At 30.3% G+C, this 13,423-nt stretch overlaps 2 protein-coding genes across 3 annotated transcripts; both read left to right on the plus strand.

Annotated features, from left to right (window-relative positions):
- The first annotated feature begins 457 nt into the window (after positions 1 to 457).
- On the plus strand, positions 458 to 1,242 carry LOC101263392 (protein PAM68, chloroplastic). The gene has a single exon (XM_004253036.5). It carries the CDS (start codon positions 564 to 566, stop codon positions 1,143 to 1,145), a length of 582 nt encoding a protein of 193 aa, XP_004253084.2. The 5' UTR covers positions 458 to 563; the 3' UTR covers positions 1,146 to 1,242.
- A 5,345-nt stretch (positions 1,243 to 6,587) lies between these two features.
- Positions 6,588 to 13,392, plus strand: LOC101246330 (protein BREVIS RADIX-like). 2 transcript variants are annotated; one of them, XM_069292733.1, is made up of 9 exons: positions 6,588 to 6,836; positions 7,143 to 7,229; positions 7,312 to 7,399; positions 7,533 to 7,665; positions 11,099 to 11,272; positions 11,860 to 12,212; positions 12,324 to 12,453; positions 12,532 to 12,794; positions 12,959 to 13,392. In XM_069292733.1, the coding sequence occupies exons 5-9, from the start codon at positions 11,162 to 11,164 to the stop codon at positions 13,035 to 13,037; spliced, it is 936 nt and encodes a 311-aa protein (XP_069148834.1). In that variant the 5' UTR covers positions 6,588 to 6,836; positions 7,143 to 7,229; positions 7,312 to 7,399; positions 7,533 to 7,665; positions 11,099 to 11,161; the 3' UTR covers positions 13,038 to 13,392. The 2 variants fall into 2 exon arrangements, with proteins under 2 accessions (XP_069148834.1, XP_010314814.1); XM_010316512.4 differs by lacking the exons at positions 6,588 to 6,836; positions 7,143 to 7,229; positions 7,312 to 7,399; positions 7,533 to 7,665 and having other exon boundaries at positions 9,891 to 11,272; positions 12,959 to 13,270.
- The last annotated feature ends 31 nt before the right edge of the window (positions 13,393 to 13,423 follow it).

Below are 13,423 nucleotides of genomic sequence, written 5' to 3' on the forward strand. Positions count from 1 at the left end.
ATTTGATACATATCTTAATAATTCTAAATTCATTTATTTTTGGATAGAGGGTGAATTTATTTCGTAATATCCCAGCTCATGAAAATATTTTCAAGACGATAAAACATAAGAGACGTTAAGTACTTATATTGTAGCAACAAGTTTTAAATTATGTGAGTCTAAGAACAAATATACTATTAAAGGCTGTTTAGATTATGGAATAAGGTGGACTATTAGAATCACTTGAGATGAGATTTACTTCTCAAATTTGATATTTATTCCTTCTGAAACAATCGATAAATTAATCACAAAATTATAATTATAACGTTGTAATTTCAAAATAACTTTATTTCACAAAAATAAAAGTATAAATATATTTTTTAAACCATATAGCTAGGTCTTTGGACAATCTTACCAACATGGGCAATATAGTAAATTAACCATGGTCTCCAACAACTTATAGATAAGCCTCTTACAAAAATCTTGAACTAAAAGGCCTCACCACCACCAACCAATTAAAACAATGTGAAGAGAAGTTGTAAAGCAAATCTAGTGAAGAAGTTCAAAAAAAAATAAAAAAAATAATGGAAACATGTTCATTTCCAAGAATTGTATTATCTCCTTTAAATCCAGTAATATCAAAAAACAAACACTTTCAAATTCCCAAATCCAAACAATCACATATAAAAATCACACCTCTTTTTGCAACACTCAATTCTCCAAAAGGTTTTGGACCTTCCCCTAAGAAAATTACCAAAAAATCCAAGAAAATACCAAAACAAGAAAATGAAGATCAATACGACGATAACGATGATAATGATGATGATGATGAACAAGAAAGAGGAGTTATACCAGAGATAGTAACTAATAGAATGATAAGTAGAATGGGATTTTCAGTTGGTATTCCTTTGTTTATTGGTTTATTGTTTTTTCCTTTTTTTTATTATCTTAAGGTTGGTTTAAAAATTGATGTACCTACTTGGGTACCTTTTATTGTGTCATTTGTGTTTTTTGGGAGTGCCTTATTGGGAGTTAGTTATGGGATAGTTTCATCTAGTTGGGATCCAATGAGAGAAGGGTCAACTTTGGGTTGGAATGAAGCTAAGAAGAATTGGCCTGTTTTTTGGCAATCAATTAGTGGAGGTGGATCAAGAAAAAAGTATTAGGGGTTTTTTGGACTTTGGTTATGTATCTTTTATGAATATAATAATGTGTTTAAATCTTGATCTTGTTATAAAATAACAATGTCATTTGGATTGTTTATTTGTGATTTAGGTAGTTTCTTGATTTGTGGGGGTATGTCGTCGATTTTCTGTCGTAAAGTAATATTTAAGTTGTTAATGTACGAGTCTTATGAGATTATGATGATTTTAAAAGCGTAGGACTTTTGGTTATTCATTTTTCATTAATGTAATGTGTTTAAAGTTTGATCTTATTTATAATAACTATGTCATTTGGATTGCTTATTTATAGTTTAGGTATTTTCTTGATTTGTGGGGTTGTAGTCGACTTTAAGTAATATTTAAGTTGTTAACGTACGAGTCTTATGAGATTATGATGATTTAAAGGCGTTGGACTTTTGGTTATGCATCTTTCATTATTGTAATGTGTTTAAAAATTTGATCTTGTTTTATAATAACTATGCCATTTGGATTGCTTATTTACGATTTAGGTGTTTTTTTGATTTGTGGGGATACGTAGTTGACTTATTGTCATGAAGTAATATTTAAGTTGTTTATGTATGAGTCCTATGAAATTATGATGATTTAATGGCGTCGGATTTTTGGTTATAAAGACAATGTGTTTGAATCTTGATCTTGTTATATAACTATGTCATTTGGATTGCATATTTGGGATTATTTAGGTGTTTTCTTGATTTGTGGGATATTTTGAATTTTGCATAAACGGTGTCGATTTATCGTCACAAAGTAATATTTAAGTTGTTTATGTATGAGTTTTATGAGATTATGGTGATTTAAAGACTTTACTTTATGTTTGAAATTATATTGAAAGAATTAGGACTAACTTTTGGCAATGTAATTCTCTTTGATCGTGTCTTATATTATCTTGATCTTGTTATAAATTTCTCGTTTTAGATAATAAGGAGGTTTTTTCTTGATTTGTAGGGATAGAATTTTGCACAAACAATATCAATCTATTGTCACAAAGTGATTTTTAAGAATATCGATCTATTGTCACAATGTGATTTTTAAGTTATTTATGTACAATATCATGATAATTTGAAGACTTTGAATATGAGATTAAGATTTACTTTATATTGTTATATAGGATCAAGTTAATTATTTAGTTAATACAACTTAAATTATTTAAAAATACAGGAGCAAAACAATAAACCTATTGATATTGAAAGATCCAATAGATTCTTCTAATGTATCATTATGCCACAATAGATTAGATGAAATTGGGCTGGGCCTTATAGTATCCATTAGTTGTGCAGAAAGAAGCCCATTTGTTGACTTAGGTTAATGAAAATAATTATAAGTAAATAAAACTTTAATAAATTCAAATGCTCTTAACTTCTAATGATAGATCAAAAGTTATTGTCAATCATGTTGATCATTTGATATGGATACATGTATATACCAAATATATATATGAAGACTTATTTGCATATACAATGAAAATATATGCATAAACTTTTTTAAATACACCGGATAGATCTAATAAAATATTATTTAAATTTTTTTAGACTGAAATACATAACATTACTTTCATATACATATAGAAGAAATCATGTTTTCATTCTTAACCCCAATGTATCTTTGTAGCCTTCTACACAAAAAAACGATTAGTTAATAGAGATAGAACACACCATTATGAATTTATCAAAAATAGACTTGAAAAAAAAAATCTACCATAGCTTCGATGATAGAAAGGTTGTGGAGTCTTTGATGAATGTGAATTGTTTGACCGACCCATCGATTAACTTCAAAAGCTTTCTTTGTAACAGTTACTTCAATTTAGTCTCGTTAGAAAGGATCAACACATAATATGAGATACGAGATTTAAGATAGAGTAGCTGATTGAGGAGATAATTAATTAATGCCGATTTTTAATAAATTTGAGTATTTGATTGTATCTTTAATATTATATGATATAAAATATTAAAATTGATAATATATGAAATTGTTTGAGAGTAGAAATAATATAAGTATATATGATTGTGATGCATATCTAATAAGATGTTTGTCAAGAGAAAAAAATGATATATAAATCACTAAAGATATTATTATAAAAAATACTAAAATAATAACTTCATCAACATAAATTTGTTATTCACATCATTGCTTAATGTCTTAATGATGATGTTAAACTGTAATTAGCCAAACCAAATATGAATTAAAAGCATTGCATGTAGGCAAGGGCACATGACAGAATTTTGTGACAACATAGTACAACTATTGCAGTGTGTGTTTTTGCTTTGGCTCACAATTATTGGTTACACATAAATGTGGACAAAAATCTGAACAAGGCAATAAAGAGAAGGTAGAGTTGACATAATTGAAAAGTACTCCTCACACCCCATTCAAAAATATATAGTCATCTTATTTTACGTGACACTATTTAACTTGACATAATGTTCAGAAAAAAAGAGAAAAGAAAACTTCTGGTCTAAAATCGTCAGATATTTGTGTGGCTATAAATTATTTCATTAAAGGCAAAAAAAGAATTTCTGAATCAAAATGTTTCTAGTTATAGTAAGATGACAGTCTTTCTAGAAAAATTGAAAAGAAAAGAATATCACATAAAATGAGACTGAGAAGTAATATATTTTGTATTCTATATTCAAAATTTACTAATCTGATTGATTTGAGTTTGTACCAATTTAAAACGGTGAAATTTATTGATAAAAACATATGTAATCCACCTAACTCGCGCAAGTATGGACAGGTGAATGGTCAACCTATTTATTAATTTGATCTGTTTTAATTCGTTCAGTTCAACTCATTCAAAAATCAAGATTTAATGACATTGAAAACGAATCGTATTGAACTTAAATACCCGTTTGTCCCACTTCATAGGCAAAACTTGTTGTACTTAAACTTATGCTCATAGAGAAAGTGAGGTCAAAAGTTTAAAATCACACATTTATAAAATTGATCTATCCCATAAGATTTTTTTTTTCTTTCAAAATAGCCTTTTTGTATGTGATATGTTATGTAAAGCCATATTGATAATGGATTTTTTTTTTTAATCTTGGTAATTAAACAACTTATAAGAAAACAAATTACAAAAATTTAAAATTCGGTAAGAGTTGTGCAAATTGATTTATGAACGCAATGTTCACTCATCTTGATCTAAGTCATTTCAGCCAAAGTAACCTTTGGAAACTTCTGTAATCCGTCAATTTATTAGTTTCGACCATTTGATCCATGACTTAACTCAATCTGGTCATTAGATTCGTTCAAATTCAACTCAATTCATCCATTTAACTACTTCGAAAGGGTAAGTATTATCGAGACAATTTTACCTATTTTTAACTATTCCACCCCTAGCTCTCATGAGTGGTCCATTCAAATGTTGGATTATGAAGAAACAAAGAAACAAATGACAGTTTGTCACCCCCCCAAAAATGGCAATAGACAGCATGGGAGTATTTGCCAGACAAGAAGTCAAGTATAGGAAGCATAGAAAAGAGAACATTGGAACATTGACTTTGCTTTTCTTGCCTAACAAGATTTTGCTTTCTTTAAACAATTGTAGCTTTCACTTTTAACTCAACATACTTAATAAAAAACGAGCGTGAAAGTGCCGAAAACACCTCTAAATTTTGCGTGAATTATTAGTTTTATTTTTAAATTATTGACAGTTTTAAAAATACTCATATTTGCTTGACTAACTGAATTTAAATACGTCCCAATTTTGCAACACGAGTAAAATATAGTACCCTTAAATTATCGCCAAGTTTAGAGATGTTTTCAACACTTTTCTCATTTTTTTATTAAGAATCTCATGCTCATACAAGAGTATAATAGCACTTATTATGTCATGTGACAGATCAGGTTTGTATATAAGTTTATTCATCATTCAAGTAAGAGTATTTTTAAGGATGTCGTAGTTCAAGAATGAAACTTAAAAGTTGTATCGAATTTATGGATATTTTCAATATTTTTCTCTAAAAAAAATTAACATGATTTAGCGTAAATACAAAGAAACTTTGTATTCATTTGCTATTTGGTACTCCCTTTCTTCAATAATACTTGTTATGTTTTTCTTTAGGAGTCAAACTATACGAACTTTATTTAATAAGTATTTAAGATATTTTTTTATTATATTAATATTTTTAAATATTTATCAGTTACTTTTTATTTATTTACCAAAAAGGAAAAAATATTTTGATATATACATTTTGATTAGATACAACCACCTTAATTATTTTTTAATTACAAACACTAACTAAAAGATAACAAAAGAGAAACATAATGATTTGATTGTTATCTGATCTAGTACAGATTATATTCTTAAAATACCTTAGTCATTTTCATAAATCCCCACCAAATAATTAATGAGTTTAACATCGATATGAACAAATGAAATTTATTTATTTAAAATTAAATATTTTACATTTAAATAATAAAAAAATAATGTTGAGAGCTTATACTCAAAAACAAAATTAGCAATATATGAATATAAATTTAATAAAACTCTAATACATTACCGAATATGAGGTGAGAAAGTAAAAAGGAAATATATGAGGTTATAAGTAATGTAATTTTTATTTTTATTTTTATATGGCCAATGCAAAACAACACTTAAAAATCAAAATAGTTAAATATCCAACCCTAATTTAAAAGGCAAAAATAGGGTTAATCCCACCTTAATATGATGGTTCTAAGTAACCATTTATCTAGACATGTGGGACCCACATGTCCACCATGAACAAGACCACAAAATACCCTTTTGGTCCAACAATGAAACCCATCTAAAAGTCCAAACATTTTATCCGTAGCTCGTTTGGAGATAAGTTATAAATATATTAATTGTATCTAATATATATATAGTTAAGTTATGAGTTGTGCATAATTTTATATATATACCTAATATCAATTGAATCTTATTTAGCCAATTTTTCTCGTAATTAATTTATATATTATTGAGATAAGATACAATTGCTTTCTAGATTACGATTGAAATTTCAGAAATATGCCTTAACTAAGATAAAACTCTATAATCGAAAATTCATTTTTTGAAATTTATATATCTTTTCGCTTACGTGACATATTCCGCCACTCCACATAGTTAAGGCGCGTGAGAGATATTTTAATGTCATATAAGTCAAAACGGTTACAATTCTTTTTAAAAAAAATAATTCGAGGAGGTGATAGAACCTTTGATTTAATTAGGATCGCTTAAATTTTAATTATAATCCATTATGGCTTATTACTATATTATTAATAATATTTTTATAACTCTAATCAGCTATCGAACGATTTTATTAATGCACAACGTACCACTCAAGCAATGCAACAGTACCTCTTTATACTCGCTGTTTATATACACGTTTTCCGTTGGATAACGACACAAATAGTGTTGACGGCGTCACGTTCTTCTATAAATTCCTTTCAACACTTCCCACGAGTTGTTTTATCTCCCTTTCTGTCTCCGTTCTAAAAATACAGATATTTTTCCGGCGAATTCGAAATCTCTTTATCGGTACCGGAAAATTAGTCGGAGTACTACTGAAGATTTTAATCCGACGTCGGAGTTTATCGCTGTTATTTGATTTGATAACTCAACGATTTGCTTAAGGATTGTAGTTTTCCCTGCATTTTCTCTCGTTGTTCGTTGAATACGTGAAGAGAATAGAGCAATTGCTTTGTTCGCCATTTTTACCGGTGAGTTTCAGATGATTATCAGCTCCGCTGTGTAGGTAGCCATTTGAGGTATGGATTTTCCTAATCCGTCTGTTTAGAGATGAGCGCGGATATTTTTCGCTGTTTGATATTGGAACCGTTGATTAAGGATTTTCCCCTGCATTTTCTCGTTTTTTTGAATATGTCAATAGAATAGAGCAAAAGCAAATTGTTGCTCTCTGTTTAGAGAGTGAGAGCGGATTATTCGATATTTTGCTGTTATTGATTTGATATTGGAACCGTTGATTAAGGATTTTCCTCGTTTTTTTGAATGTGTAAAGAGAATAGAGCGAAAGTAGATTATAGCTCTCTCTGAACGGCATTTTTACCGGTGACTTTCAGATGATTATCAGCTCCGGTCAGTAGTCATTTGAGGTATGGATTTTTCTGAGAGAGAGAGAGCTTCTTTTCAATGTTTTCCCTGTTATTTGATTTGATATCTGTACGATTTGCTTAGGATCTCCCCCTTCATTTTCACGTATTTCGAATACGTAACAGAGTTTGTTGCTCCGGACGCCATTTTACTCGTGAGATGATGATTTGAGGTATTGATTTACCGATTATATCTATTTCACTCATTTGATTATGTGATACACTATTGCTATTGAGAGTGTGAGCCGGATTTTCGATATTTTCGCTGTTATTGATTTGATTTGGAATTTGAATGTCTTGCTTAAGGATTTTCGCCTGCGTTCTCTCTGGTTACTGAATATGTAAGTGACGGAGCAAAGCAGATTGTTGCTGTGGACGCCATTTTTATCGGTGAGTTTAAGATGATTATCTAGCTAGCTCCGGCCAGTAGCGGTTTGAGGTATGAATCTTCCAACTCCATTTTGGTGTCACTATTGCATTGCTTTTACGTGCACCTCACTATACCTCCCCCTCATTTGTACAAATATCGAGTTAACTTTAGACAATGAAATTTCTGTTGCAGCTAAGTTTTTTTTTTACTAAAAAAATTTTTAAAATAAAGAAATAAATACCTTTAAAAAGGTCTCTCGAATGACTAAGTTGGTTTGGAGGATGTTATCCACATGAATAGCTCGAGATCGATCCCTCCTTAATGTCTTATGAGTTGAGTTTGTCGCATAGATCTTGCCTAGTGCAGTTGTTTACATGTCCTGTGTGGTTTGTAAGGTATTACGTACATAAGAAGGGTTTACCCTCAACGCCTTATGAGTCGAGTCTATCACATAGATCTTGGCTAGTGCGGTTGTTTACGTTTCCTGTGTGGTAAGAAAGATTTACCGAGTGCGCACAAAGTGTTCACCACAGAATCCTCACTCGAATGTAAAATACCTTTAAAAGCCAGTGAATGTAAAATACCTTTAAAAGTTTAAAATTCAACGTTTACCATATATATAAAATATTTTAATTTTGTTGAGAAAAAATTTCCAATAAACCACTTTAAACCACAGCTCTATTTTGGGTCACTCTGTCAAGAGTAGTAGGCAGATAAAAGAGTTAACCTAGTGTTCTCCTGCTAGACATTGAATATTACTCCGACTATATGTAGACCACTAATTTATGCTATTATTTAACAATAGATTTTCAATTTCCTTTTGAAAAGTCAAATTCGAAGTTAAACATAGGTATATTAGTCATAAGATTTCAAAATATTTTTCATATTTTTTTAAAAAATGAAGTAAAATATCAACAATAACAATAACAAATTAAAGTTATATTCTTATCTATTGATAACTATTTACAAATGAATATATAGTTTATAGTGAGAATTCATGAATTTAAACGAATTTAATAGTTTATTTGTAAATTTTATATGACAAAGCAATGCAATGAATGAGGCGGTATAAATATTTTTCATACTAGTATTATAGATTCAAACCCTATTATTAATCTTTTATCTTAAAATATCAAAATTTATTATTTTTGCTACGCCGCGAATAGAAATTTGTTGTCTATTTGAATATTGAATGGCACCTTTCAAAGGTGGACATTGTTTATTCATTTGTAAAGCGATTGGTCATTCATTCCACAAACATCTCCTGCTCTGCTAGTTCTGCTGTTAATACTGCTACTGCATGCCACTGCTACTTAATTCTCTCTCCTCGGTGCTATGCTGTACGCCCGTAGATCATAGTAAATTCGTAATCCATCTTATTTGATACTAGTACTATTTTATTCATTTTATCATATGATTTCTAAAAAGTTATATGAAGTATTCTTTTGTTTTTATTTGAAGTGGTTATTGAATTAAATATTTATAAGCAAAGCCGGAACTAATATTTTTTGAATAGTAATTAGGCCGGTTTCTGAATTTAACTTTTGTATATTTTGAATGAATTTATTAAGCAGTAGAAACTCGTGTGTATAGGAAAATATTTTTTGTATAAATATTTTCTAATATTTGGTAAGTAAGTGGAAAAAAATAGTATCTCAAAAATATTTATATGTAATTTAATAAAATAATATGAGGGTGGGATGATGAGGGGAATTGGGCTTCGGTGTGATGGTCACGGGGTCAGAGTTAGAGCGGTTGGATGGATGTGTAGGAGACAATTATCTTTACGTGTCACTTATTCAATTTGTTTTCTCTATTTCTATTAGAAAAGTCATTTTTATAATTTTTAAGTAATTTGTATTTTGAATAACCAAACATATAGAAATTGAAAAGGATTTTTAAAAAAATGTGTTTCTCCGTTTCAATCACTCTAATTAAATTCAACCAAACTCGTATGTTGATTTTTAACTTCACCACCCTTACTCGTAAAAGTAAAAGATATCTCATTTCATAAAACATCGAATACGTAAACGTTTGTTATTAGTTTTAATAAACTTATTTATAAAATAGTAAATTTAAAAAAATATATTTTATCACTTAAATATTAATCTGACCCAAATGGATTATGAATAGGTGTAGAAATGTCTGCTATCTTTATTCTTTCCTTTTTTCGGGTTTTTGGGCATACTTGCACATTAAAGCAAGAACACAAGGACACCACTTGCGATTTTAAGCGTTTAATATTTAATTATATCATTTTTCTCCTATAAAATCCCAAATTCTTGTCCTTTTTTTTTTAAAAAAAATCGAGCTAAAGTATTACGTACCAATAATAAAAAAAAGTTATTTATTAACTAGATCACTCATAAAATATTGTCAATATTTTTTTTCTATAAGGTACAAGAAGTCAAGAATGTTATATCGGCTTCTTTTTAATGGAAAAAATTATGGTTTCGAATTGGAAGAATATGTCAGTAATTTTTCCTTTTATATGCATATATATTCTCCTTTTCTAACTAGAATCCTATTTTCCTTGTCCTTGTTAAATAGCATAGTGGTCCTAATCTTTAAAAATGTCCTTGCACCCAATTGTATCTAACTTTTAATGATCAGTGAAATAATTAACTTGTTGAATTGCTTTTCTTGTTTTTTAACTTTTTTTATTTTTTCATTTCACGTTAGTATCCATAAAGAAAATTGATTAGTTTGAATTCACATAAAAAAATCTTACTTTAAAGATAAAACATTTTTATAAAAAATGACTTAACTCAAGACCTCAATGGACGAGTAATTGTCACTCTCTATCTTAACTTTTATGGTTTTAGTAGTTTATTTAAACCTAAAACTTCAGTGTGAGAGAAAATATGAGTAACTTTTCCTTGTATCTATTTGTTCTCCATAAATATTGTCATTTTCTAATTAGAATCCTATTTTCCTCCCTTGTTGTCAGCATAGGGTGGTCCTAATTTTTGCAAATGTCCTTGTACCCAATTGTAATGATCAACGAAGCAGTAATAATTAACTTGTTGAATCACTTTTCAAGTACATTATAACTTTATTGGTTTTTTCATTTGATATTATTTCTGAGAATGTTCGGGGTAAATCACTTTATATCAAATATGACTCGCTCAAATTTAAAATATTTAATTAAAGATGAATAAATACTTACTATTTCGTTAATCATCACAACCTTTGGTGGTGGTTCTAATAGTTTTGACACCCTTGGATAGTTTGGATTTAAAAAATGTAAAAAAAATTCCAGCTATCATTTGCTATTTAATGTTTTTACCTTGAAAGACAGTGACTGAAAATTAATGCATTATCTCCCAATATCTCGAAATATTGAAAATCACAGCTCTACATTTTTATTAAAGGAAAGTTTGTTTGTATTTTAAATTTGAAATGATCTTGTTAGCAAAAACACACAAAATGAATATATCAAAAATCAGTGTGATATGATTGTTTACTTATGTTTCATGATTCATTTATATTTCATTTGCAGTTAGAAGAAGAAAGCTGAATATATAGCGTATAAACAGAGGAACAAAACAGAAGACAGTTAAAAATGTTGACATGCATTACATGTAAACAAAAAGTCGAAGATGATGGTGGAGAAGAAGAAAGTATTCGAGGTTCTCCCAATACTAAAGATTCTATCAAAAGCCTGACAGCACAGGTTCTACACCCTCTCTGCTCTATTCTTGCTTGCACTTCATATATATTGGTTATTTTTGCTTGGCTTATCGAACCAATATATGCCCATTCCTGGTAGTCATAGAGAAAAACTAAATCTTCCGATGTGGATTAAAAGGAAGTTAGGGACGGAGATAAATCCCTCCGCCTATCCAGAGTGTTTGAAATATAGCAATGTTTTTTTGTATTTTTTATTTCCCAATCGTTGGAAGCAATCCTCCACTATGATAGAAAATGGCAATGAGTTTACGAAGGCTTAAAATAGTGCGGAATAGGTTGATCACTAGATTCAGAACGAGAGGCAAATAGAGTTTCTGTATATTTTACGTTACTCCATAAATAAGATCTATACATCTTGATTGGAATATGAACGGATCAACGAACGATTAAACAATAAATCATGGATCAACTAAGCGTGGACATTGACTATATTCTATTGGATAACTCTACTCGGCAAGACTTGAGACAGATAAAGAGAACTTATAATGGATGAATATCTGTTAGAGACCTACGATTCAGTACTCTTTTATATTATTACAATATTTTCAATTTTTTTTAAATCAATTGCAGATTAAAGATATAGCATTGAAGGTCACTGGTGCTTATAGGTGCAAGTCAAGTAGTATACCCACCAACAATTACAAGAAAGGGCATGGACCATATCCATATCCAGATTTTGATGCAATCTCTAAGGGAGTTTTATATAATTACCAAACAGGAAGTTCAAATTCTACTCCAGCTTGGGATTTTACAAGTACTGGTCATTTCCAAACACCAACTAGAACTGATCCTAGATTAAGTGATGTGATGTTGGAAGATGAAGAGGAGGCTAAAGAGTGGACAGCACAAGTGGAGCCTGGAATTCAGATTACTTTTGATTCTCTTCCTCATGGTGGAAATGATCTTAAAAGAATCAGATTTAGGTATCTATTCATCATCTCCTTTCATTTTACTCCCCGCGTTTCAATTTTATTTTGTCTAGTTTTGACTTGATACGTCGTTTAAGAAAGTAGATTTGATTTGTTATTTTGAAGTCGGGACGTGTTCAACAAATGGCAAGCTCAAAGATGGTGGGGTGAAAATTATGACAGAATTATGGAGCTTTACAATGTTCAGAGATTTAATAAGTATGCTCTTCACACACCCTCACAGTCTGAGGATGGGGTAAGACTTTCTTTGTCTGGTTTTGATTTGACACAGAGTTTAAGAAAGTAAATGAAATTTAAGGTCTTTTTTCTGCAGAGAGATTCAAATTATTCGTCAAGGCCGGGATCTGCAAGGGATTTCCAACAATACAATGCTGGATTAGGTGCTCATGTCCCTAGTTTCCCAAAGGGCAGTGGGGTATCAAGAACGACAACCTCCTCTAGAGACGAAGCTTCAGTTTCTGTAAGTAATGCTAGTGATATGGAGTCAGAATGGATAGAACAAGATGAACCTGGAGTGTGTATAACTATCAGACAATTAGCTGATGGAACTAGAGAGCTACGTCGAGTTAGATTCAGGTAATTCACAACTTCTGTTTTATTTCGTTCTAACGTGCCATATACGATGAAGCATAGGTAACCTAGTGTAGACATTCCTAGTGTCTGATACGAGGGAAGTCAGTTCATGTGTTGATAGTGCAATTTCAACTGGCATTTCTCTAACTTCTTCTTCATTAACTCAGTCGTGAAAAATTTGGAGAGGTGAACGCAAAACAGTGGTGGGAGCAGAACTGGGAGAGAATACAAGCACAATACCTTTAGGATTCCATATTAATTATCAGCATTTCCCATGACTTATAAGGGTACTCAAAGTGGAATATTTTGCCATCCTCGAAGCAAAGTTAACATCACCATCTATGATAAGGGTGACGGAGTTGGAGCCAAAGATTTTAACTTTATGAAATTCTAAATTCTAAAATAGCAACATCACGTGTATGTAATGTGGCTCGGAGCTAAGTTTTTGTATACATATAGTAGATCTGGATTCGGTTGTACCCTTACGATAACCTTCTAGCTCCGCCCCTGTGGGATGAGGATGCCCCAAGGGGGGCAGAGACATATCTTGATCTTTCAGTTTCCTACTTCTATATGTTTCAAATTTTCTAAGCATCAAAAACTAGTAACTATCTATCTAAATGATAGACCGA

Source organism: Solanum lycopersicum, chromosome 12 (genome assembly GCF_036512215.1).
Source record: "Solanum lycopersicum chromosome 12, SLM_r2.1".
NCBI classification, from domain to species: domain Eukaryota; kingdom Viridiplantae; phylum Streptophyta; class Magnoliopsida; order Solanales; family Solanaceae; genus Solanum; species Solanum lycopersicum.

What these genes read in the sequence shown, in the direction of transcription:
- LOC101263392 (XM_004253036.5), top strand. Translation starts at nt 564, where the DNA reads ATGGAAACATGTTCATTTCCAAGAATTGTATTATCTCCTTTAAATCCA.
- LOC101246330 (XM_069292733.1), top strand. Translation starts at nt 11,162, where the DNA reads ATGTTGACATGCATTACATGTAAACAAAAAGTCGAAGATGATGGTGGA. An exon ending in TCAAAAGCCTGACAGCACAG is followed by an intron (nt 11,273 to 11,859) that starts GTTCTACACCCT and finishes AATCAATTGCAG; the next exon opens with ATTAAAGATATAGCATTGAA. An exon ending in CTACGTCGAGTTAGATTCAG is followed by an intron (nt 12,795 to 12,958) that starts GTAATTCACAAC and finishes TCATTAACTCAG; the next exon opens with TCGTGAAAAATTTGGAGAGG.